Below are 27,252 nucleotides of genomic sequence, written 5' to 3'. Positions count from 1 at the left end.
CCCATCCTTGTTTACAGCAAGCATAAAACCAGATTTCTAATCCATAGAGGCCACAATCACCTATTGATTGCGAGGACATCTGTGCCCCTGTTTTGGGAGGTAGGGCTTTCTGCGGAGGCAGGGCTGAAAAATCTGACCATTTCTGTGTGCCTGTGTACTAAACAGCTGACAGGTTTCTCAGGAAGGAGTCTTGAAACCCACACCTGTGCTCACCCGTTTCTCACCTATGGACAGGGTCCAATTAAAAGTCTTCCCTTTCGCCTTTAGAAGCTATTAGAAGCTATTCTTTTCGAATGCAATCTGCAAAGTAGCATCTCTAGAACTTAAGTGGTACCCTCTAGCAGACAAAGGGTGACGTGCTTTGTGTGCCAACAAATACAACCTCCTTCGCCCCAGGCCAGCCCAGAGTAAGCCACCGAGCTAGGGACAAATCAGTTCAGCAGTGGGCACGATAATGACCTCCAGGATCAGAGCCTTTTAACCCCTTTCTTACCCCTCGAGCTTCCGTTGAGATAAAGTCTCTTTTAACTACCACAGATCTGCCCGAGGTCGGAAGGAGGTGGAGGGTGGGTGGGTTTGCTGGATTGGTCCCGAGGGAGACCACTTAATCCTGGACCAAGTTTATGTCGCACAAAGCATCCTGACTCAGGATAGTTACCAACTGCAAACACTGAAGCCGAGGCCAAGGCACTGACAGGGACCCCTTGGAGATGGGGAGAGAGAGAGAGAGAGAGAGAGAGAGAGAGTGTGTGTGTGTTGGGGGAGGGGCGTGCACAGTACAGGGGCCCAGAAACGGAGTGGGTACACAGTAAAGCCAAGTTCAAAAACCGTCCCCTCCCCTTGTGGTAGGCTGATTAGTATCCCAGGCACAAGAGAAAGCTGATTCGATTCGGCTTTCACTTCTCAAGTTCACACTCAAGTTCAACCCCGACTTCCACAAGACCTCTGAGTAGCCTGGATCTCTTCTCAACCTATCCTTAAAGAACAACTCCTGCCTTCGCGGGAAAGGGCAGTCTGTAGGAAATGCACAGGGAAGGCTGAGGAGAGACAGTGAAGGGTCAACAAAGGAGAGGCTGGGAGGTAGAGGAAAGGAATCTGCCACCTTGTAAGCTTGCTTTTTCTCCAGTGCGAATCCCCGGGTCGCCCTTGTGAGTTAGAACTTGTAAGCTCTTCTGGGCAGCCTGGCTGGCGTGACGCCTTCTGGAAAGTGGGTGTGGGCTTCGACTGGTTTCTAAAGGTGAGCCCTAGGCGAGGCGCCTGGCTTTCAACCCTTCAAGCTGCTGGAGTCCCTGAAGCGAGCGCGGTGGCGAACCCGGGCTGCCTGGGCAGACAGCTCCTTCAGGAGCAGCGCGATCAAGCTACAACCCACTCCTGCCTCATACTCCTCGGGTTTTCTTCAATTTAAGGGGCGAGTGAGCGGCTTTTACGCCGCAGGTGCTAGTGCCGGGTCGCAGCGTAGGTGACTCGTGGTTTCGGACCTTCAGAACATAAGAACACCGCCACGGGAGGAATGTTGGAAGGGTCGAAACAAGGGAATTCCGGGCGACCTGGCAGCCCCAGACCAGAGGAGAGGAAATTGAAAGGAGAGCGGATGGTGGTGAGATGGGACAGAAAAAGGAAAACAAAGACCCGGGGCATCTTTCACTTAAAGGTTCTATACTCGCCAATTGCCCAGTATAGTTTTCTGAAAGAATTTAGACAGTGGAGCATGTGACCAAATCCCCACTGGGCCCCTCAACTGGAACCAGCTCGCCAGCGCAGATGCCCCCACTCCCAGTGCACGGGTCAATCAACCATCCCACCAGACCGTCCCTGTCCCTGATCTTCAGCTACTTCCCTCACACCCACTTCCTTGGACAACCTCTCTGTTCCTTCTCCTCCTTCCCTTTTCCTGCCACGTCCCCAGTGCCCAGCCAGCTAACCCAGTCCCTGCCCCTAGTGTCAAGCTATGGGGACTCACTATGCCCAGCATGGGGAGCATGCCGCCTGCTCCCTAGGGGCCCTCCTAGACAGGTGCTGGGGGAGTGAGTGGGAGATGTGCACTGCCCGGTGGAAGGTGACGAGTGTTTGCAGTTCTTCCTGTCGGTCCACCTGTCGCCGGGTCAGGGATGTAGGGAGGCCAGTGGCTGGCCGTTTCCAACTTTCTGTTACCAGGACCCGGAAGGCACGCGGAGGGTAGAGGAGTGCCCCACAAAACCGAAGAGTGGCCAGGAAGAAAAACGGGGGTGGGGGGGGGGAGGGAGGTGAGGCAGGTGCCCAGAGGCTTGCACGTATCCCCATGGCACTCTGGCACCGGGCCCGCTCTCCAAGAAAAGAGTGAAGTTGTGGCCGAGCAGAAAGTGAGGGAGTGCGCGCAAGAAACCTGAGGGTCCCAGCACTGCGCGGGGAGAGACGGACAGAGTGACTCCCTAGAGCCGGCCAGGCCATCTGCTGGGGCAGCCCAAAGGGTGGCCAGAGGAAGCGTCTCTCCCCTGTCCCCCGCGCGCTGCCCCACAGCTGCCAGCTCACCCTCAGAGACCTGCCACCGCCGTCGCCGCTGGGGGTCTTGGCTCGAGGGCTCACCCGGCACCGCCTCCCGCAGCGGCCCTTCGACAAAAGAACCTTCTCTGACGCGGGGAGCGCGGGCTCTCCTATCCTCTGGAACTTTCTCCGCACAACTTTTTTCGGGGTGGCGCTCGTCCCTGGACCGCACGGGCTCCGCGCGAGGACCTGGCCTGGGCGTAGCGCCGGCGCAAGAGAACCCGCACAGGGGACGATCCCGGAATCCGCGTCCAGTCCCGGGACACCGCCCCTCTGCCCACCACTCCCACGAAGGGACGCGTTCGCGGGCCGGGACGCCGGTGGGCCTAGCAAGCCCGAGTCTGCGTGCCCGCGCGCTCCCGGCCCGCCGCCTGCCCGTGCGCCCGGCGCGCCCCACCCCGGCAGGCCACCGCTGCGCGCCCGGCGCTTCTAGCCGCTTCTGCCGGGAGGCAGCCCGCTCCCGCTCTCCTTCCACCCAGGGTCCGCTTCCGTACCCGGGAGTGACAAGCAAACACGGCTCGGTGCAACTCGCGGACGGGGAGACCGCAACTAGCGTCGCTCCCCTCTCCAAAAAGCGCCCTCCTGCGTCCCTCCAGAACTCCCGAGAGGCATCAACACCTTCCCACAACTTTCTACGCCCAGGCCGCTCGTAGCCCACCTGCGAACGCGAGCTCGAGCACTGCGCTCCGCGAACCTCTCCCCCCCCTCCCCCCGGGCAGCGTGCGCTCCCCTCCCCCATCTCCCCGTCTGGCTGGAGTTGGCCGGACCCGGGGAGCCTCGGGGTCCGCGGGCTCGCTTACCTCGCATGGTGTGGCCGCTCTCCCGCTCCGCGTAGTCATGAAGCTGCTCCCAGCCCGAACCCCGGAGAGCCCAAAAATCCTGCTCAGCACGAGTGAAGAAGGTGGTCGGCAAAGAGCTGCTCCGCCGAGAAAACCATCCCTTTAGGCGGACGCCGTGGCCAGAGGGTGACGTTTGCCGCCGCCGCCGCTGCTATGTTAACAGTTTTGATGATGGTGGTGATGACTGTTTTGATGGTTGTTTGGTTGTTTGTTTTCAGGAAGGGTGGAAAAAAAAATGGGCTGTCTGGCTGGTGCCTGGGTTTTGTTTTGCTTTTGTTTTTTTTTTTTTTTTTCTTTTTTTTTTTTTTCCTTTCTCTCTAATGTGCTTGCTTTTTAAAAATGCCACCGCCTCCGGCTCAGAAGATTTCTTTTGTGATCACTTGGACTGAGGAGGAGGAGGAAGGGCAGCAGCGGCAGGAGGAGGAGTTGGTGGTGGTTTTGTTAGTTACAAAGAAGGAGAAGGAGCAAGGGGGGGAAGAAAAGGAAACAGAAAAGGAAGAAAGGCGGTGTGGATGGCAGAGCATGTGCGTTTTCACATGACATCTGTGCCTGTTAGCGGATCCAGTGAATTTTCACTGTTCAGTTACAGGGAGGAAGGGAGCGAGAGAGAAAGAGAGGAGAGAGATGGAGAGAGAGAGAGCCGAGAAGGCGCTTATACGCGAGGGCGGGCTTGGCCGGGACTTCCAGGCCCCGCCTCCTGTCAGCGCCGCCGCCAATCAGCGCCCGGCAGAGCTTGGAGGGGGCGGGGACCACGGGGGAGGGGACGCGATTCCCGGAGCGGGGCGGGGGGTTGCAGCCTGGAGCCCGAAGACGGCCGGAGCTGAAACCGGTCACTAGAGACTGTCCGAACTGGGCAGAGGAGGGGGAAGCGCCCAGAGAGTGGGGCAGACCTGCAGGTGACATTCACTTCCGACTCGGGGAGGAGGAAGAAGGCGCTTGACCAGTCCTTTCCAGGCGAGGGGCGCGGGGCTCCCCGGGTCCCACGTTCCGTCCCTCTCTCGAAGCGATTGTCTGCCCCGATAGTTAGTTTTGAATTTATGGCAGCGCTCCGCGGAGTCCTCTCTCCGTAAACTCCGCATCTCTGGCGGGGGTTTCCAGGAGCAGGACGCTTCAGCGTTAGTGGCAGAATGATGCACATCAACTTCATCACTTTGAGCATAGACCAAAATGCAGTCCCGTGCAAGTGTCATCTGCTTCCTTTGAAATCGTCTTTCAGATGCTTCCCGTCCCGAATCCTAAAAGCAAAACCCACGAGACACTAAGATTTCGTCTGTTAAAAAAAATTGTTTAAAAAACATTTTAATATCTTCTTTCTGTCAAGGACATTTTTATTAGCACTTGGAGGACCTCCTGGCATTGGGCTACCCTATTCAAGGATAACAGCCTCAGTGGACAGTGTGGCCACCTCAGTGATGCAAGGGAAATGGCTGAGGCCAGAGGTATGATTGTCTGGTGCTGTTTATTTGATTGAGGTGCAGGGCTATTTAGGAGGGAAGACTTTTAAGTCCACTTGCTACCAGAAGACACTTATCTATTTATTGGAGACTGGCAATTAAACGTAAGTATTTTGTATTCCTTAGGTGAAAACTGCCATTTATTTGTTTTTTGATAAAAATCCAGTGCGTATTTCAAAACTGTTCCTTTGCAAGTTTCCCCTGAGTGGACAAAGTAAACATATGGTGATCACATCTACTCCCTCCCGCTGCAGTAGGTTAACTGGTCCCCTCAAAGGCAGAGGTGAAAAAATTGGCTTCTTCCACTTGGTCTTAGGCATTGAGGCTCCAATTCATTAGTCTACCTGTTGGCAGAGCGGGCCTCATCATCATTCATGTGCCCAAATAATTTGATCTTTACTGGTATTTATTCAGGTTTCATCATGTAACACAAAGTGCGGTGCACAATTGGCAATTATGTAGTTAATTACTCCACCCTATACTGCGAAGTAGTTTGTACTCGCCCCCCCCCCATTTATATAAAAAATAGATTACTTGCTGAATCTTCCCTAGAGCTGAACTGACTTAGCCCTGCTATATGCTCTTCAATTTGCAAGCCAATGTGTAATCTAGAAAAATTTTAGTATTAAGACTGAAAGTTGATTGAGTCTTTAATTAAATGAAATGAACAAAAGGAAGTGACTGTTCAGAATAGTTATTCCCTTATAAATACCTTTCCCCTAGATTTGTAATTGACACAGCAGTTAATCTTTTAAGATAATATTTAAGGCTCCCTGGTTTTTATCATTTTTAATCAAGTAAAATATATTCATCGTAACTACATTAAAGCTGCACTAAGTTATGCCTAATTTAGTTGCTTCATTAAAAATTACTGAATGTAAAATAGTCAAGAAACAAATTGTGACTATATCATTTTAATTTTATGTGCTTCTAGCAGAGACACAGGAATGGTGAAAGTTCCCAAGTCTTTGTAAACACTATAGTTATTATTGTTGTCATTATTTTAGATTTCTATTTCTGATTAAAGAGAAATTTCAGAATTCAAGAATTTTAACTCTTTCTTCGTCTCAAATTTCTGAACATTTATTGAATTCTTAAATTTCTTTTGCTGCTGCAATATCTGTAATTCTTAAAAAAAAGTCAACACATATATGATAAGTGCCTGTCCCCCTCCTACACATTTTTATGTGACTTTTGTCTTGTCGGTACAACAACGCATAATTTTGCTTACAACTCTATCACATAGTTTTTAATCCCTTCTGAATACTTCTGAAAAAAATTGTCAATTAGAAATACTTAAGTTATATCATTTTCAAAACTGTATATATATACATATTATATATGTATATATGTATACGTGTGTATGTATTTATACATATTATATTATATTATATTATATTATATTATATTATATATGGTGCTACAAAAGTATTTCTCTTTTAAAGTGGAATAAATGTTGATCACTGGCTATACTGTGGTGATCTGGGATATTTTGGATCTTCCTAAAAATTCAAAAACTGAGTTCTTGAGCATTTCTAATAAATTGCAAATTATGTCAACTGAATGGAACCTAGTTGTGTAAAATAAATATTCAGGACTTAAATCAGCATTTTCCAAGAAGTCATAAAATAGTTACATATAATCTGATGTTTTTGTAACCTATCTGCTAGCAACTATCCATATTTTGATTGGCATAATAATACATTAATATAATGTCCTTGCTCAGATGAAGTGCAACGTCGGTCATTACTTGAATGATTGTAGAACTGTTTGGTTTCCTATAGTCTTGAAGCTCTGCTTTTGGCTCTGGGCCTGAAAGATGTTCGAAGCTGCTATCTAAATTGTGATAATTTTAAATGAAAATCAGTAGGTCACGTAGCGCCGTGCTTAATCTCAAGAACAGATACAATTTTACTTACGTTCCTGCTAACTGTGTTCTGAACATACCAACCATCCCTCAGGTTCAGCTCTAAGGCCACAGAGTAATAACGACAAGAAATATCCTGACAGAGGCAAAGGTTTGTCATGAGCCAACCAGTTAGGGTGAACACGGCATGTAGGATTATTTCGATCCTCAAATGCTTCAACCAAAATAGGAAGTAATGCTTCACCACGTTCTGAGCTGGCCAGTCTATAGATTCTACTTAAAATATCTCTGCATCTTGGAGGAACATTGGCAATATTGATAATGGCATTACATTTAGAATGACTAAAAGACTGGGTGTTTAGGGGGCTATGTGGCTGTGAAAGTCACGACAGAGATACAAAGCTACCTTAAATACTGGGAAAACGAGGAAAAAAAGATAACTTTATATATGTTTCTATTAAAAATAGAAAAGGTGAAGTACTGAGCTTACTGTTGCTGGAGGCAACCAACAAAGATTGAATGAAAAACTTTGGTAAAGATGCTCTGGTTTACAGATTTCTGTAGTGGGCTGAGAACTGTCTAGATTAGCTCTAATATCTTCCACAACTCTAAATGTATTCACGTGGAGACACTTACTACTGCCCCAGCAGCTGCAGCAGACCTGTGCTTCCTAACATGAGAACAGGAGCCAGGATTTCCCAAGACTTTGGAAGAGTTCTGGGTACTTTATAGGTGCTTGATAATTATTGGCTGAATGAATGCTTTCTACTCTTTTGTCCCCTGGATGTGAACCAGAAATATAGCAAACACCTAAATAAGAGCTCTTCTTTCTTAGTTTCTAGTGGGGAGGAGAAGGGGAGGAAAGAGAGAGAGAGAAATGAGAGTTTTCTTTTTTCATTTTAAACTCTCCTAATTTGTGGAAGAAAAAAAAAAAGAAACACTGATGTTTGGGTTTGGTTACGTAATTATAAAAGAAAGCAAAATCTAGTTATTTTCATATTTGTTTCCATTCTGTTTTATTCTCAGATGGAGGGTTTTCATAATTTTTAAAGTTCTGCTTCATTTAAAAAAATGTTTATTTACTTTTGAGAGAGACAGAGTGTGAGCACGTGTGTGAGCAGGGGTGGGAGGCAGAGAGAAGGAGAGAGAGAATCCCAAGCAGGCTGCTCACTGTTGGCACAGAGCCTGATGAGGGGCTTGAACTCATGATCTGAGCTGAAGTCAAGAGTCAGATGCTTCACCGACTGAACCGCCCAGGCACTCCAAGTTCTGCTTTGTTTTTAAGTATGAATGCAAATTCAATAACTTTTCAGAATGCAATAAGAGAAAATATGTTTAAAATGTGTATCTTGTGCTTTATGTAATACATTGGAAAGAGTGCATGGGCCAAAACAAAATGAACCCCAATAGGTGGGATAGGAGGTACGGTAAGCTTTAGGAAAATGGCAAATTAGATTAGGGAAAAAAAAAGAGCTAACATTTATTGGATGAACCACAGAGTCTATCAGCCTCTCTAATTTTTATTTCCTTAAAGAACCTACATGGTGTGTATTACATCTCACTCCCCTAACCCCTGCCTTTTTTTTTAAAGAAAGGCTTAGAAAAGTCAAGTAACTTGTCTAAGATCACAAATCTAAAAATGTTGGATCCACGATTCAAACCCAGATACAGTCTCTAAAATGTAAGTTCCATTTTATTGTTTTCAGTGCTAAATTCCCAGAATCTAGCATTTTTCCTGGCAAATAGTACATGCTCCAAATGCACTTGTGGACATTTGGACTCTTGTCCGTTGCACAGTACAGCTATCTACACACTCCATGACTGAAGCTAGTTATTTGCTAAATGCCATTAAATAAAGAACAGTGACTTTAGAGATCAAAGAATACTGTGAAAAAATTATTATGCCTGATTCAGGTCCATCACGGAGTCTAGGAAATACTTTTGTAATAAATATTTCAGGTCATACATAGTATGGGGCTGAATTAAAATGGTAGCAGTAAGGGGCTCCTGGGTGGCTCAGTTGGTTAAGTGTCCGACTTCGGTTCAGGTCATGATCTTACAGCCCATGTGGGGCTCTGTGCTTATAGCTCAGAGCCTGGAGCCTGCTTTGGAGTCTGTGTCTCCCTCTCGCTCTGCCCCTCCTCCGCTTGCCCTCTGTCCCCCTCTCTTAAAAATAAACAAAGACATAACAAAAATTAAAATGGCACCAGTAAAAATGAAAAAAAAGGATGAGGGGAAAGGTTGGACATGTTTTGAAAGGCAAAAGCTATAAAGTCTAGTTCATGATGATATGGTGGTGCTTGTGGGCAGTGCGTTGGTTAAGATGAGAAAGAAGTCAAACCACAGCTTCATAATTAGGAAGCTGGTAGAATGAATATGCCATCAATAGAAATAAGGAAGGAAGGAAGAGTAGGTTCTTGACTGAATAGAGGAAAATGTTGAGATTAATTTTCAGTTTTTGTGTATATTGATGACAATATCTAACAGATGGTTGGGTAGGTAGAACTGAAGTTTTGGAAATTGTTAAGAGGTGAAAATAAAGATTTTTAAGATCCTCAAAACCATTAAGCAGAAGCAAAATAACATGAGAAGAAACAAAATGTCTCTTTTTAAGGGGTAGTAGGTGGAGGATAAGCCAATGAATAAGAGGATGGATGGGTGACGGTGGAGTATGTTGGTATTGTATCAGAGAAGCCAAAGTAGGGAAGAGTTTCAAGAAAGAAGGAATGATCAACAATGTCAAATATGCAGAGAACTCAAGGGCCATTGGGTTTGCTGATTAGGAAGTTATTAGTGATTCCCAGGAAACCTTCAGGACAGAGGACTAAAGAGCTATTAAGTCATGGATGAATGAAGGGAAAAGTTTGGATTATCCTTTCTAGTTGTTTGGGGGATGGGAGAAGGGTGGACCATTAGCTGAAAAGAGGGTAGATCAAGTTCTCTCTCTCTCTCTCTCTCTCTACACACACACACACACACACACACACACTTCTTTCCTTCTATATAAATCTGGGACTGAACAAAATGGTAATTTTAAATATAAAAAGAGAGTCTGAACAAATGAGATCAGTGGTCATAGGTTAGCTTTGGTAACAGCACCTTTTCTTCTGAGACCAAAGTCAAGAAACAGAATGGATAGATAAAGACCAAGCAACATTGTAGAGTTAATGGGATTTGAAAGCATGGGTAGAGGGAAAATATTAAAGTCTAGGTGCCAGCAATTAATTTACCTGTGCAATCCCATGCAAGTCACATTATTTCTGCATCCCAGTTTCCCCATTATACAGTGAGTATCTTTTTTTTTAAGTTTTTATTTAAGGAGTACCAAGGTGGCTCATTTGGTTAAGCCTCCAACTTTGGCTCAGGTCATGATCTCGGGTTCATGAGTTTGAGCCCCGCGTTGGGCTCTGTACTGACAGCTTAGAGCTTAGAGCCTGCATTTGATTCTGTGCGTCTCTCTCTCTGCCCCTCTACCGCTCTCACTCTGTCTCTCCCTCTCTCTCTCTCTCAAAAATAAATAAACATTAAAAAATTTAGGGGCGCCTGGGTGGCTCAGTCGGTTGAGCGGCCGACTTCGGCCCAGGTCATGATCTCGCGGTCCGTGAGTTCAAGCCCCGCGTCGGGCTCTGTGCTGACCGCTCGGAGCCTGGAGCCTGTTTCAGATTCTGTGTCTCCCTCTCTCTCTGACCCTCCCCCGTTCATGCTCTGTCTCTGTCTCAAAAATAAATAAATGTTAAAAAAAAATTTAAAAAAAAATTAAAAAACTAAAGTTTTTATTAAATTCCAGTTAGTTAATATACAGTGTAATATTAGTTTCACGTATACAATACAGTGATTCAACAGTTCCATACATCACCCAGTGCTCATCACAACAAGTGCAGTGAGCATCTTAAGGACAGTAACTCTGTCATTTTCATTTTGGTATCCAGCACCTGGTGTTCTAGAAACTGCTTGTTAAATGATTTAGTTCAACTTGACAGTTGGATCATTAGTGAAACTTTTGTCTCAGTTTAGTGCTTGTCCTGTTATATTTTGGTAAACTCCCAATTTTTTATCATGACCCTTGAAGACTTAAATATAACAAATCTCCATTTACATAAGCTAGATTGAGTGGACCTCCTTTTGTTGCAAACATACAAGCTCTACCAAAACAGGCTGATTGAAAAAACATCAAAGGCACAAACTAACTACTGGCTGCCAGTATGTTCCAGACACTACATAGCAAAAGATGAGTTATGCTTTATTTTATAAAATTAGATTAAAATAGTTTAATGTTTCTTTAGAAGAATAAATGCCTGTGAATAGCTAATGAAATTACTTCAAAAAATAAGGCTGGTTCAGAATGAATTTAAATGTATAATAATGCTTAGCCAAAAAACCAGAAAATACACTAACATTAAAAAAAATTTTTTTTAACATTTGTTTATTTTTGAGAGCTAGAGAATGAGCAAGGGAGGGGCAGAGACAGAGGGAGACACAGAATCCGAAGCAGGCTCCAGGCTCTGAGCTGTCAGCACAGAGCCCGATGTTGGGCTCGAACTGACAAACCGTGAGATCATGACCTGAGTCTAAGTCGGATGCTTAACCAACTGAGCCACCCAGGAGCCCCTACACTAACATTTTAATAGAGAGTAACCTGAAGAATTAGAGGGAGAGTGAAGACTATAACATTTTTTGTGCCATATATTTTGTACTGTTTATTTACAAGAGGTAAATGTGTGTGCGTGCGTGTGCGTGTGTGTGTGTGTGTGATAAAAAAAGATTTTTTCAAGACAACCAAAGTAGAAAAAAAGGAGATTAGTACAGGGGACTTCCCTTACCAAAACTTACTTGAAAATCATTCCAATAAAAATAAAATATATTGTTGGGGCACCGAGGTGGCTCAGGCGGTTAAGCGTCCGGCTCAGGTCATGATCTCGCAGTTCATGAGTTTAAGCCCCACGTGGGGCTCTCTGCTGACAGCTCAGAGCCTGGAGCCTGTTTCAGATTCTGTGTCTCCCTCTCTCTCTGCCCTTCCCCCACTTTCACTCTGTCTCTCTCTGTCTCTCAAAAGTGAATAAACATTAAAAAAATTAAAATATATATATATTATCACAAAAGTAGGTAAGTATCAGAGCATACATAAATGATTTAAGACTGTGAGAACTTTATATAAAAATCAAAATGGTTTTTAGGTTCAGGTTAGAAAATATGCATTTTAATATCATGGGCAGTGCCAGATTTCTATATCATATCACATACAAGAGTACATTTCAGATGATTAGAGAATTTAATGAAATATATAAGTGGGGCGCCTGGGTGGCGCAGTCGGTTAAGCGTCCGACTTCAGCCAGGTCACGATCTCGCGGTCTGTGAGTTCGAGCCCCGCGTCAGGCTCTGGGCTGATGGCTCGGAGCCTGGAGCCTGTTTCCGATTCTGTGTCTCCCTCTCTCTCTGCCCCTCCCCCGTTCATGCTCTGTCTCTCTCTGTCCCAAAAATAAATAAAAAACGTTGGAAAAAAAAAAATTTAAAAAAAAAATATATAAGTAAAAGCCCAAAATAATAAAATTATATTTTTGTGTATATTTATATAATGTGGATAGGGGCAAACTTTTCCAAAGTAGTAAACCCAGTCCCTATGAAAATAAAAAGTTAGATGTATGTCCCTATGTACAAAGTAAAAAGGTGAATATTTTGAATGGCAAAAGGCCCCCCAAAGAAAGTGAAAATACACACAGCAGACTGGAAAAATACTGCTGTAGAAACAAGTAGTTGTTTTTATAAAAATGCATACACACTTATACATTATAAGAATTGGATAAAAAAATCTCAAAACAGGGGTTGGTAGAGAAGAAAGGGGAGCTGCTTAATTTAGATTTTTTTCCTGATTGTTTTTGCTATAGATGAACATTTCTCCTTTGTGTTTGTATTTGTTAATGCTACTGAAAAGTCCCTTTCCAAGATCATCTGACAAACTTTAAGATACTTTCTTGTTTGTTATGAACTAGATGCAAATGGAAGGTTTCGAATGGCTTCATCTTAGCTGCTGATACACTGCAAAATTTATCTTGAATTGGCTATTTTTCTCTATATTCCTGCCCCATCAATTCAAGCTACTGTCCCTCACCTACCTAGATGGGTACCAGGTTCTCAGAATTTGTCTCTCTACCTCCATTTTTGCCCCTTAATCTATATATTTTCCAACTGGCAGCTAGACAGAACATTAAAAAATGTAAGTCATATAGTAGATAACCCCTTGCAAAAAACATTAGAGTCTCTTTCTATTGCACTTAAAAATAACCTTATCAGGGCTTACAAAGAGGGTGAAGACATTCTGGTTTGCACTGACGCCCTGAATAATTATTAGAAGTGCCCCGTTTCATTCTCAAAAGTATTCCAGTCTGAGCAATACGTAATATAGTTGCCCTAATTGTAAGCGTCTGCTGGCTTAAAGGTTATGTTTTCAGAGAAAATCGTCCCTCATCATACTATCTAAGAGAGCACTCATTCATAATGCTTTTTCAGAGCATCTTTTTTGTGATCAGATCATAATTTATGATTATTTACTTTTGTCTTGTTATTATCTAATGAAGGGAATGAATTAATTTATAATTAATATTATTATTTGCCCTACGAGGCAAGGACCACATCTCTGTTATTTTGTATTGTATCATCAAGACCTAGTATGATGGCTAACACCTAGCCCATGCTTAATAGAAGTTTGTTCAATAATCAATAATTTGGACTGATTGTCAAAATTTAAGCAATGTAGGGGCACCTGGGTGGCTCAGTCAGTTTAGTGTCGGACTCTTGATTTGGGTTCAGATCATGATCTCATGGTTGGTGAGTCCAACCCCACGTTGGGCTCTGTGTTTTTTAAAGTTTTCTGTTGATTAAAGTTCTCTCTAGCTGCCAATTGGAAAATATATAGGTTAAGGGACAAAAATGGAGGTAGAAAGACAAATTCTGAGAACCTGATCTTCATGTAGGTAGGCAATGGACATAGCTTGAATTGATGAGGCAGGAATATAGAGACAGCTCATGCGCCCTCTCTCTCTCTTTCTCAAGACAAATAAACATTAAAAAAATAAAACTTAAGTGATGTAAGTAATGCTTTTTGTTTTCTTTTTGAAAACTTGGTCTATACATTTGCTAAGATGTTTTCATGTCTCATTATGGGCACATTTAAAAATACATGCGATATTAAGTTTTTCTTTTTAAGACGATATATATCGTGATGATTAAGTATATCAGTTCTGGAGTAAAATGAAACAAAACAACAACCCCCCCCTCAAAAAAAAAAAACATAAATTGTTTTCCATTCCAGATCTGCTATTTTCAATGTGAGCTGGTAGTTAACATGCTTAAAATGCGCTTAAAAATATTTAAACAGGACTAATGAACTCAAAAGGATAAAAGGAGATATGCTAACATAGTGCTTAGCACATCATGATCATGCAAAAATCATCAACTATTTATGATTTTATGACTTGCTTGTGGAAAATCTGTTTAATGAGTTAGCGACAGCAAAGTTTTCAATTCAGGTCAATTAGACGTTGCCTGTCTATCACAGTTCCCAGTTACTTGTAAACAATCAACAAAAGCACAAATATAAACTAGTTTATAATTTTATCAGTTGTTTTCCATTTCCTTTTCCCCAAATGCTTTGTGACCCTGCTTTTTTTTTTTCTCCTTTCTTAGTCTGAATTGATCAATTTTGGAGTATTCCATTTATTTTTCTCCCATTGGTTTGCTGGTTCCACATCGTTACTATTCTTTTGGTAATCCTCCTAGAGATTAAACATGTGTCCTTGGATTATTAGAACAAATATAAATGAGTACTTTTACCACACTGCGGTCAATGCTAAGACTTTAACACGTTGAACTCTGCTAACCTTCCGTATCCCATTAGTGCCGTTAGTGTTATTGTTGTCATGTATCTTAGTTCTACATATATTTTAAACCCCATAAAATATTATTAATATTGTGATTATTATTTTGCATCATCAGTATTCCTTCGGATTGGCCCCAAATTGAGTCATGTAATTTTTTTTCTGCATTTTTGTGTTTCTCTTGTGGATCATTTCCCTTCTGCTTGAAGAACTACTTTTAGCATTCCCTTTCATGTCCGCTGCTGCTGCTGCTGAACACACTTGGTTTTTGGTTATCTGGAAATGTTTATGCTGCTTCACTTTTGAAAGATGGGTTTTTTACTGGTTGCTGGATTTCTTTCTTTTTTCCCCACTCTGCTCATATCATTCCATTGTCTCCCGTCTTACATCTTCTCTGTTGAAGAGTCACTTCTCAGCATTATGGTTGCTCCTTTGAAAATGATGTATCTTCCTTTTTGGTCTCAATTTTGGGATTTTCTCTTTCTCTTTGGTCGTTAGTTGTTTTACTGTGATGTGCGTAGATGTGGTTTTCTTTTCAGTTGCCCTGTCTGGAGTTTAAAACACTTTTTGAACTTATGGCTTGGTATCTTTTATCAATTGGAAAGTTCTTGACATTTTCTCTTCAATGTTGCCCTGGCCCCATTTCCTCTGTCTTCTTCTGGAGGGAGATGGCATTATATGTGTGCATTATGTATGGCGTGTATGCGTGTATGTATATGTATGCTTTCATTTTGCCCCATATATCACTTTCCCCCTCACTGTGTCGTTTCTATCCTTTTGTTCTCCAGGCTTCCATCAGGTTATTTTATATTCACCTAACTTGTAGCTCACCGATGCTTTCCTTAGCTGTATCTTTCAGTTTGTTGTTAAGTCTATTCGGTCTTTGTTTCAATTATTCCATTTTTCAGTCCTAGAATTTCTATTTGATTATTTTTTATAGGTTCCTATTATCTGGTAAAATCCTCCATCCTGTCATCTATTGTTTTAGATTTTAATTCCAGTATAGTTAACACACAGTGTTACGCTGGTTTCAGGTGTATGATACAGTGACTCAAGAGTTCTATACGTTACTCAGTGCTCATGATAAGTGTGCTCTTAATCCCCTTCACCTAGTTCACTTATTTCCTTGAACATATGAATACATTAGTATTTTAATCCATAGGGACAATTTCAATATCATGGTCATCTGTTAGTTTTTATGTATTTACCAGAATTTTTTATTGAAGTTATAGACACAGTCTATAGTTACATAGGCTAATGTCTAAATGGTGGTCTAAATGCTAATTTTTATGGTGGTCTGTATCTTTCTGTGTTTCAGTGAAGGTTGAAATGGATAAAGAAAACAGAAGTGAAGGCAATTTTGAAGATTTGAATTAAAAAAAAAACAAAACAAAACCCAAAAAACGTTGACAGGCAGGTATGTGGACCAAATGACCCAGGGATTCTCCATTAAGATTAAAGAACTTCCTGTATGTTTCCAGTTCTCAAATATCAAAACTGTTACTGGCAGACTGCTGCATGTCTATAATATCACTAAAAACACTACTCTCTTTTCAACTCATTCACCGAAGTCAGACCGTTTCTCAATACAGAATGCTTTCATCTTTCTATTGGGAAAACAGAAAATAGATGGGAATCTGCATTTTGCTTAAGATGTTCTGAGATTTCATCCTTGGTACTTAACACCACATTTCTTTCCTTAAAATGAAGAATATACAGCTAACTGCAGCTACTTTAGGGACCGAGATTATAATCACCATGCAACTTCCCTTAGAATGAATTCACATACATACATGCCATGGGATTGCCCAGTTTGAATGCCTGGCAGACCTGGAGACTGACGGCATTTTGATAAATGATGCACATACATAATTTGAAAATCTAAAATGCACTGGCAGAGATCGGGAGATGTTTGTGTTAATGAAAGCATCATTTTCTGGATCAAAGCAGACAAGGGAGGCCCAATTCTCTCAGATGAGGAGGGCTGCAGAATATGTTTAGTGAATGAAAAGAGAGGTTGATGCAAGATGAGCTCTTTAAATAAGGGCAAAGTACTTTATCAATCCAAACCAATTCCGAATAGTCCGTCCTCCTCTCTGGAGGACACTGGGAGGAAAGGTATGAAATCAGCATGCTTTTTAAAAACTCTAAGTAAGTATATCAGGCCTCTCCAGTGGGGCACTTACAATCCCAGTCAGCTGGTATGAAAATCTGGAGAAAGAAATTTTATGTTTTATTTGAATGTAAATTCTCCTCAACCTAACAGCCAGGACATAGAAGACAGAGAGAGAGAAACATGGGAATAAAGGTGGGAGAAGGGAATAAAATATGAGAGAAGGATGTGAATTCAGGGGTTTCAAAAGCCTTGAGAGGAATGGGGAAGGCACATCATGTCTTGAATACAGTGATAACTCAAGTGTATTATATATTTAGTGGCACATGTTTCAGATTAGTCATTCTGTGATGAATGAAGACAAACACTGGGCTGGGACATATGATGGAGAGCAGAAAAGGAAGAAGGGGTAAGGAAAAAAGAGGTGTAGACAGTGGAAGCTTTCTTTGTTTGGACCCACTTACTGGCTTCTGGTAAGGGCAGTTGATTACTTAGGACTGGAATTGGTTGTCTTGTTTCCTGAATAGTGCCTGAGGGTTTGTTTATTTGTTTGTATTTTTTGGCAATTCAGTCCCAAGGGTGTTGTCACCATGGTACCCCTAAACTATCTGTCCCTATCTTTAACCACTATGCTCTATGGGGGAAAAAAGAGTGATGCACATTTCGGCTCAGGCTAATCTACAACATCCAAATATGAAACCAGTAATACAGGGCAAAATTTACACTCTCCAGATAAACGTTTCAGAAGGGACTTTGTTTCTCTTTCCTGCAAAGTACATCCATAGCCATTAACTAAGATGTTTTATGATAAAAAAAAAATTGGTAAAGTTAATATTGTTAATTTGGAAATTACTTAAGTTTAATGAAATTAGTGCTATGAGACAGCTATTATCTTTAAAGAGGGAGAAAAAGTTCCTTCCAAATGCCAGGAAGTTGAAAAAAGGTATAATACATCCAAGTGAATCATTTTTTCCCCACTGTATAGGATTGTTACACTTACAGTACAGGAAAAAGGGGAACAGGGCTTTGAAAAAAATGAATTTTTGCTGGTCAAAAGTCTCAAAGAGTTATGTAATCAAAGCAGAAAAGTATGAAAATAATTAGTCATGTCATATTTGAAATACATGTGTAAGCATGTCCCCAGAGAAGGCTGGTGTATGTCATGTATTTAAACTCAAGTTAAGCTGATAAATGATTGTAGAGTGTTGCTTAGATCCCGTATTTGCTATTCTTGCTTCTGGAGACAGTGGTGGAATTTAAATGAAATAGGTAAGTGGAGGCATTCAAAGCAACAGACAAGCCTGTGGTTTCTGCCCCACTCCATGGGGCAAACCGCATTCCTTTCCTGTCCTAACAGATTTGGAGAAGGGAGAATATTAGTGTCCAGCAGAGGTCGCAGTGCTGGAGTCAGGAATGGTTCAACAACCACCTACTGGCTGAAAGGAACCGGAGAACCTGAAGACCCAGAAGTGGTGATAATAAAAAGGCCCGGCATCTTCCCATAGTTAGGAAGTCAAATCAATATTTGACCTTCAAGCCCCCTGAGCTCAAAATTAAGTATACAAAACCAACCATATTCACCTGCCTTAATACTTGTGATTTTTTTTTAAGTATCAATGAGGAGCTCTAAGCTATTAATTTTTCATAGTTGCCTTCAATCAACAAGAGTATGTCTTATATACCTGTCTGTTGAGTCAATTATTGTGTGTGTGTGTGTGTGTGTGTTTTTTCTGGTTATTCAAGGTTTATTCCATTTAAATGTTGAGATACTAGGTCTTTAGCAAGTTGGCCGCACGTGTGAGACCAACCTCATCATCTTCATCAACCTCATCAACCTCTTCATCTTGTGAGACCACCTCTTCTGGGCATTAGTAGGTCCTTACATCAGCTCTATGGAAGCATCAGAAAGTCTAAGGAAAAGGCAAGCAGGTTTTGATCCTGTGGACAGTGATGGGTAAGCAAGCACAGTGCCTGCAAGGACAAGGATGTGGTAGGAAAATCTGGATGATATAGTTATAAATGACTGAGATGAAACTCAAGGAAAAAAGGAATTATTTTTAAAAAAGCAGACGTTGTGGGGGCACCTGGGTGGCTCTGTCGGTTGTGTCTGACTTCGGCTCAGGTCATGATCTCACGGTTCATGGCTTCGAGCCCCACGTTGGGATCTGTGCTGACAGCTTGGAGCCTGGAGCCTGCTTCAGATTCTGTGTCTCCCTCTCTCTCTGCCCCTCCCCCACACTCTCTCTCTCCCAAAAATAAACATTCAAAAAATTGAAAAAAATAAAAAGCAGACATTGTGAAGCTACTACTATGTTTACAGGTAGGTTTTTCATTCATTTAAAAATTCATTGAATACAGATTAAGTAAAATCTGACATTTCAGTCACCAGTACATTTCAACAGAGCTCAAACCTTGAGTACATTGTGTTACAAAGACAATAGAAATGGTTAAAAATCCAATATTTACTTAAATAGGAATGCTTCTATAAAATATTCTAAGATAGACATAAGCCTGGAAATTTTGCTTTAAAATTTACGTGGAAAATTTGTAATACTCTATAACCAAAAAGTTTAGCAAACGCAATAAAAAACAAAGCTAGAATTTATCAATAAATTTTTTGTGAATCACATTTTGTGAATCATGTCAAAATTTTATTATTATTTTATTTTATTTTTTATTTGACAGAGAGAGAGTTCGAGGAGGGGAGAGGAGCAGAGAGAGAGAGAGAGAGAGAGAGAGAATCTCAAGCAGACTCCACGTTAAGAGTGGAGCCCGACTCAGGCTCAATCCCATGACCCTGGGATCACGACCAGAGCTGAAATCAAGAGTAGGATAGTCAACTGAATGCGCCACCCAGATGCCTCCAAATTTCATTTTTAATGCTTTATTTTTTTATAGCAGTTTGAGGCTTACAGGAAAATTGAGCAGAAAGAAGGGTGTCCATATGCCCCTACACTCCACTGCCAGAAGAGTTTTTCCTTTTAATAGCATCTTGCATTAGGGTGGTAGTTTTGTTTTGTTTTACAACTAACGAAGCAATATTAATACATTATTATTAAATAAAATCCGTACTTTACATTGGGGTTCACTCTTTGTGATGTATACTCTGGGGGTTCTGACACGTGTATACTGACACGTATATACATGTGGCATACAGAGTTGTGATTTCACTACTCTAAAAGTCCCCTGCAAGCCACCTATCCATCTTTCCCTCCCTCTTCCCACCCCTAACCCTGGAAACCACTGATCCTTTTACTGTCTCCATAGTTTTGTCTTTTCCAGCATGTCATAGAATTGAAATCCTAACAGTACGTAGCCTTTTTCTGATTGGCTTCTTTCCTTTAGTGATATGCATTTAAGTTTCCTCCATTTCTTTTCATGGCTTGGTACCTTTTTTTTAGGCAGTGAATAATATTTCATTGTCTAGATGTACCACAGTTTATTTATCCTTTCCCTTTCTTGAAGGACATCTCCCTGAATTTCCACTTGGAGCTTTACATAAGTAAGGATGGAGTCTGGGAATCACAGAAAGACCAGTTTAATTTAGATGAATTAAATGGAGAGTTTTGCTGCTGTTTCTGTTTTACACTATAAGAAGCCATATGTAAGTAGGCTGGTACGATGCCTTCATGATTCCATCAGGGACACAGCTGTCTCCTATTGGTTCCTCAGACACTTACAGAATAAGGCCTTGTCCTCTTGCTTTTTCCCTGAAGACCTCCAGATATTTTCTCCCCCACCAGCGTTACGTCAAGAACAAAGGGGAGGCAGAGGGTAAAAGGTGCAGCACGCCAGCTAATGGTCTTCCCTGGGAGAGAGGGAAGTGGCCCTTGGCAGCAAGAACTGGCCTGGCACTATCTACCCGGACTTGGTGTTGCTAGGAGCTGGCTTGGCACCCACAGCTACGCCTTGGAAACTGGAGGGACAGCACTAGAGATACCAGAATAATACAAAGGGTTGCAGAGAAAAGATGTGAAAAAAACCTCTGACTATTCACAACTTGGGCTCGATGTGACCTTACTCCACAGTATTCTGCCCGAGTGGACCACTGCAAATATGGCCAAAACATCACATTCCCTCTCTGTCTGGATTATGTAAATAGTTTCAGAGAAAACAAACTGAGAGAGCAAGTGGCAAAACTGTGAAATACAGTTATATTTGCAAATAGGAGAACCTAGTTTTGACATTTTCTTAAATAACCAAGATTGATTCTTTAAAACATGAAATAACACAAAGTGATACATAAACACATATGCATTATGAAAAATTCAAATAATACAAAGTGTATGGTGTAAAAATGACAATCCCTTCTCCCCTCCTCCACAATCCTCTCTTTTCACTAGCGGGGGCTGCTGCTAGAATACGAGTGCATTTATTAGAAAACACCTCACCTTATGTTCATACCCACGTTTTTAGTTTTTCTTTTGCATATACATATACATACATGTGTCCCTCTGTGTGTATATGCACATATACATATATACATACACAGGTATATGCACACATATTATGTATACACACATATTATATATGTATATATACATGTAAAATATTCTACAAATTGCTCTTTATTCCCATGTCAAAAGAATTGCTAGGTATAAGATTTAACATTTTGACATTTTGGTGGGTATGGTCAAACTCCAAAATGTCCCTTTCCAATTTTGATTGTACAATGGTGTACTGAACATTCATTTTCCCTTATCCTCACCAACTGAGAGCCCATTTTCCCATTTAGCACTTTGTACCCACTGTTGTTTTAATTTTCTGATCAATGCTGATGTTGAAGACCTTTCCACATGTTGATGGGCCCTTAGGAATTGTTCTGTGTATTATTTTTATCATTTTCTTGATGAGCTACAGAGGCCGTTTTATACGGCATGGATATCAGTCCTTTGTTGTAAACGTGTTAAGTTACGAACCCTTCTGTCTGGAGCTTCTCTTCTGATGTTTTATGGTGTCTTTTTTCTTCTAAGAGATTTTATTTTTATGTAATGACTTAAAAAATATTTTCCTTTCAGCTTCTGGGTTTTGTGTTTTTTAATAAAGTTTTTCCTTACCCTCTCCCAAATGATTATAAGAATATTCTCCCGTTTTATTTAAATATTTTATAGTTTGGCTGTAGGTTGATTGCAAAACAGGAACTCTATTTTTTGGTATGCTGTAGGTAGGAACCTAACTTATCTTTACCTACTTGGTGTAATAGAGTCAGAATGCTTGAGTCCATTTTCCAGCTCTGCTATTTGCTTGTACTTCTGTATTACTTGACTCTTTGGGCCTCACTTTTAGCATCACACAATGTGGATAACACTTTTACCTACCTCATAGGATTATAGGATGGATGAAATGAATTCTTCAGATGAAAAATACTTAAAATACTTCTCGGAATAGTATTAGCCCTTCTTCATATATATTAGCCCTGCTCCATCCTCCCAAAAAACCCAAAACCTGAAACAGAAATAGCAACAAAACAAATCCAGTCCTTTCTCTAGTGGACTGATACACAATATTTACTATAATTTCTATTACATAAATGGGTCTTTTTTTTTTAATTTTTAAATTTAAATTTTCTTTTTTTAACATTTATTTGAAAGAGAGAGAGAGAGAGCATGAGTGGGAGAGGGACAGAGAGAGAGAGGGAGAGAGAATGTGGGGCTTGTTCTCATGAATGATGAGATCATGACCTGAGCTGAAATCAAGAGTTAGATGCTTAACAACTGAGCCACCCAGGCATCCCTGTTTCTTGACTCTATTCTGTTTAATTGAACTTTCTGTCAATTCCCTCTGTTTTAATTACTATAATTTTAAGACATATTTCCTATCTGGAGAGCATATACCTCTCATTATTGTTCTTTTTTTTTTTAAATGACAGTCTTGAACGTGTTTTTTGTACAGATGAGTTTTCTTATGGAAATTATCAAGTTCCATAAGAAACGTCTTGTTGAGTTCAATCGAAGATCTTAAGTTCCAGACAAATTTGGTTTAAGATTGCATTACATTTGTAAATTACTTTAGTGAGAATTGATATCTTTATGATACTGAGTTTTCCTGGGAAGATGGGAATATGGTATATTGCTCCAAAAATGTAAGTCTTCTTTTCTGTGCCTCAGTAAATGTTATCATTTTCTTCATATCTTGCCTTTCTGATTATTAATTGGCTGTGGTACTCCACGTGTTGTTACTGTTAAGAGTCAAGCCCAGAGGGACAATGTGGGAGTCTCACCGTGTCTCAATAATTTTGACTTGGACAAGTTCCCATCTCTGAACCAATCATTGTAACAAGACAAATGTGATACACAACTGGCTTAAGCTTAGTTCATGTCCCCCACTGGGAACTCCCGGGTGACAGGAAAATTACCCAAGAGAGTAGAATGTATGTGATGTCAATTATTCCAATTTGGACGCATATTGATATTTGGTCTGATTTAAAAAAATTTTTTTTTTTTTTTACTAGGTTCTTAAGTATCTTTGTCAGGAGGGACTTCTAGATCTTGTGCTTTCTGAGTCCCTGGGTGTCTAAAAGTGTCTCTTTTTATCTTGTTTATGTGAATTATAAAATGTTTAAAATGTCACTCCATTGTCTTATTTTTCCACAGTAAATGAGAAATTGAAGACTGCCTGCTTTTCTTTACTTTCTACATAACGAATTCTTTCTCTCTCTCTAAAAGAAGCATGTAATATTTTCCTTTATCCTTGGAGTTAAAGTTTTCATCAAGAGGGCTAGGTTTAATATGACTTTTGATACATGAATCTTAAGTATTTAGCTTAGTTTCTTCCAATAGCTCTGTGATTCTTGCTTTTTTCCCTCCTCTTTCTGGAACTTCTATTATATGTTTTATATCTAGATTTATCTTCCATTAATTTTTATTTTCATTCATGATTTTCACTGTATATATATATGTATGTATATATGTATATATATGTATATATACACATATATATAAGTAATCAAATACATAATCAAATATGTAATGGAATGCATGTGTAGGCATATGTGTGTTTACATGTACAACAGCTCCTTCATCTGGTGTTTGGTATCATTTAATTGGTGGTTTGTTTTATTATTTGATTCCTCTACAGAGGGTTTAAAAATGGAAATCATGTCTATTTTATTTCCAAAATTTTGTTTGTTTTATTGACTCTCCTCTCCTCCCCTCTCCTTCCCCTCCTCTTCCCTTCCCTTCCCTTCCCTTCCCTTCCCTTCCCTTCCCTTCCCTTCCCTTCCCTTCCCTTTCCTATTAAGATAGTTTCTTTAGATTCCACTCAATCTTCCTGAATAGGATCTTCTGTTCTGGTTGCTAGCTTGGTCTTCCTCCTTGAAATAACTAAAACCCATTAAATAATTTGTGTTTTGTTTTTCTTTGTCAATTATGCAAGTTGGGGGTGAGAACCTCTTGGGCAGTGCTGTATTGGCCAGCAGGGGAGACAAAGGTAGTACTACATATTTTCAATAGTCTTTTTCTAGGACTGAGGATACTTTTTTTAATGAACTGAGTGGGCTCTTTTACCAATCTGTTGTAACTTTTAAAAAGTTTCAGCATTAAAATTCTCTGCCCCATGCTTTACTATGGAGGCTGACTTCCTCTTAGTCTGGTTCTTCATGTCTTCTGGAATGCAAGAACCTCCTACAAGTCTTTTCTGGGTGCGGTTGAAACCAGATCCTCAGATGTTTGTAGGGTCTCCTTTAGGCTTTAGAAGAAGGCCACGGTTCTCCCACCTCCTTCCCACTTCCCTACACATCTATCACTGATTGAGTTATTTTATCTATAAGCTCGCTGAGAAAGGAAGCAAAGGGATTGCATTCAGACCACCATCTTCCAAGAATTACCTCTGATTTATCTTTTGATAGGAATATATTCAAGAGGATCTGAGGCTACTGTAAGTCCATTCCTCTCTAGCAAACACAAGATGCATTACCTGTTTTAGTGTATTATTTGCCTTTTGAAAAATTTTATATATTCCTGAACTCTTGTAACCTCATATAATTTATTTCTCTTTGTTCAAATCAATGCTAGGCATCTGGAAGATATAACAATTTTTTTAGACTATGCTATTTATTGACCATTGCTTAGTTACCATGAAAGTTCATTCTTCCGAATCATTTATTCATTCAGGAAATAGTTTTTAATCCCTTCCTTTTGCCAGTTACTGCATTCAATCCTTCAATGTCTTCTAGAAATCCTCACCTCTCATTAGGTAGCACAGACATCCTGGGGAGAGGACTGTCATGTGGGCTTGTCTGTTCTATTGTTTGACTTAATACAGTTTTCATTTATCAACTTAAAGAATGTTTTATAACTGTTTTAAAAACATGGCCAGAGTCCTCACTAATCCCACACCCCAAACCTTTACAATGTGACTTTGCAGTTCCTCCCATCAGAATGTGGGGTCTCTTTCCCCACCCTTCGCATCTAGACTGGCCTTTTCACTTGCTTCGGCTAAAACACGTGGCAAAGTGACGATGTGCTGGTATTGAGCTTAGGTCATTCGAGGTCTGGCAGGCTTCAGCTTTCTTCCTTAGATCCCTGTGATCACTGTGGGAGCCAGTCTGGACTGGCCTGCTAGAGTAGAGATGAGCCATTTCAGCTGAGACCAGCTGAACCACCAAACTGAGCTCAGCCCAACTTGCCAACTTGCCGAATTGTGAGCTAAATAAATGGTTGCTTTAGGCCATTAAGTTCTGGGATTTTTTTTTAAGTGGAAAAAGATTACTGATACAATATTGAAGTGAAATTTATAATTTCATTCTATTCACTCCTAATAGGACCTCTGTTAGGATATAGGAAATAGATTGCAAAGTAAGTATGGGCATTTTGTTTCACTTATTTCTATCTTCATTGAATAGGTATCTATATCTATATCATCTATATCTATGTTTATAATATGTACATATATCATCTGAATCTAAATATATTTGTATCTCCATCTACATCAGGAGGGCAAGCTCAGTCTAAATTAGAATTCAGTCTAATAAATCTAGTAAGCAGCTCAGCTAGGGCTTATCATAAAGATACTTTTGGATGGCTTAATTTGCATTAGAAGGAAGAGAGGCTCTAACGAGGGCATTTTGGAAGGAGCAAAAGAGAGACAAAAAAAAATTGTTTCTTTTCAAGCCCAGATCATGGGCCATATATGAGCCCTATGGGCATTCTCCTCATTTCTGTGGAATGTCATTTTGATTTGGTGCATTGATGCTGGAAAGGAATATGCCTGTTTTGACAACTTGAGGTTCATGTGCTGGGAGGCTCTGACTTAATGGAGGGCATCCACAGAGTGGCAACAGAAAGGTGGGATCTTAAAGTGGAGTTACAGGTGATGGAGGAGAGTTGGGGGGAAACTTGAGAGGACTCTGTGAGCCAGATGTACCACAAAGAGTGACAAAAATAACTGTAGGGGACTAGGCAGGGAGAGGTGGATAAATAGTGGAACCAGAGATTTAATATTTATATGAATTCATTGCTTTCCATTGGCTGGTGTCTTCTGAAGGTTTTAGGTCACTGTAATAACCAATAATTTACTACCAATGCTCCTTTTAATTTTCTTTTTTTTAATGCTTATTTATTTTTGAGAGAGAGAGCGAGCATGTGAGCAGGGGAGGGGCAGAGAGAGAGGAAGGCAGAGGATCTGAAGCACGCTCTTTGATGTGGGGCTCGAACTCACAAACCGTGAGATCATGACCTGAGCCGAAACCAACAATCGGATGCTTAGCCAACTGAGCCACCCGGTGCCCCTAATTTTCTTTTGACTGCATGTTGGAAGTTAAAAAAAAATAAGCTGTTAGAGGAAAGATGTTAATAAAGAGTGAATTGCCTAATGCCAAATGGTAACAATAGACTTTTAATAGTGAAGAAAATCTGAAGTCAAAATGTACAGACAGAAGTAAAAATAGAGAAAAAGTAAAAAGTGTACTTATTTGTCATAAATGATATAGAGAACGGATTAGTGAAGGGAGAGTAATATATTATCTGCGAGTGTTGTGTTGTTTTTCAAAACTGACACTACGTATGTCATGATTTAATTTAGTTTCTCTTGAAAATTTTTAGTTCATCATTGCAGTACTATTTATGACTACTGAAACTCAATATACCTTATGGAGTCAAACATTTTCTGTTGAATTTTCAATGCTGAAAAACAAACTATTTCACAACATAATCATTATTTGGGTGCCTGGGTGGTTCAGTTGGTTATGCGTCTGACTTTCGATTGCGGCCGAGGTCATGATCTCACCATCAGTTGTGAGATCAAGTCCCGCTTTGGCTCTGTGATGAGAGTGGAGCCTGCTTGAGATTCTCCTTTTCTCTCTGCCCCTCTCCCACTTGTGCTCTCTCAAAATAAATAAGCATTTTTTTAAAAAGAACATAATAATTATTATATTTAGGAAAAATTCCAAAGACATTCGATCTGAAAAAAGTTTACCCCAATTACATCAAGTTCTAATTAAAATAAAAATAGCCAAAGAGGAAGGAAAAGTACATCATTTGAATGGAGCTTTCTCATTTTTTGGATGGCACCAAATTCTTTTGGTTTTCCTCCTACTTCAATTAACTACTACTTTTTGGTGCTTTACTGCCCGTCAGTCATAAATATAAAT

The 27,252-nt window shown here is 40.8% G+C and overlaps 1 protein-coding gene and 1 long non-coding RNA gene across 3 annotated transcripts in view; one reads left to right on the top strand and one right to left on the bottom strand.

Moving 5' to 3' along the window:
• Positions 1-27,252, bottom strand: part of RORB (RAR related orphan receptor B) — a 392,263-nt gene that overhangs the window by 194,377 nt on the left and 170,634 nt on the right. For both annotated transcript variants that reach the window (XM_060610056.3, XM_060610057.3), the window contains exon 3: positions 3,321-4,594. In XM_060610056.3, the coding sequence (XP_060466039.1) occupies positions 3,321-3,327 (7 nt within the window). In that variant the 5' untranslated portion in view covers positions 3,328-4,594. The remainder of the gene's footprint in view (positions 1-3,320; positions 4,595-27,252) is intronic.
• Positions 4,145-15,991, top strand: LOC132663618 (uncharacterized). Its single transcript, XR_009603169.3, has 3 exons — positions 4,145-4,255; positions 4,681-4,798; positions 15,870-15,991. It is a non-coding gene; the product is annotated as an uncharacterized LOC132663618 (long non-coding RNA).

The sequence above is a fragment of the Panthera onca genome, chromosome D4 (genome assembly GCF_046562875.1).
Source record: "Panthera onca isolate mPanOnc1 chromosome D4, mPanOnc1 haplotype 2, whole genome shotgun sequence".
Classification (NCBI taxonomy): domain Eukaryota; kingdom Metazoa; phylum Chordata; class Mammalia; order Carnivora; family Felidae; genus Panthera; species Panthera onca.
The sequence above is the reverse complement of the archived record's forward strand: the minus strand, read 5'-3'. Positions and strand labels throughout refer to the sequence as shown.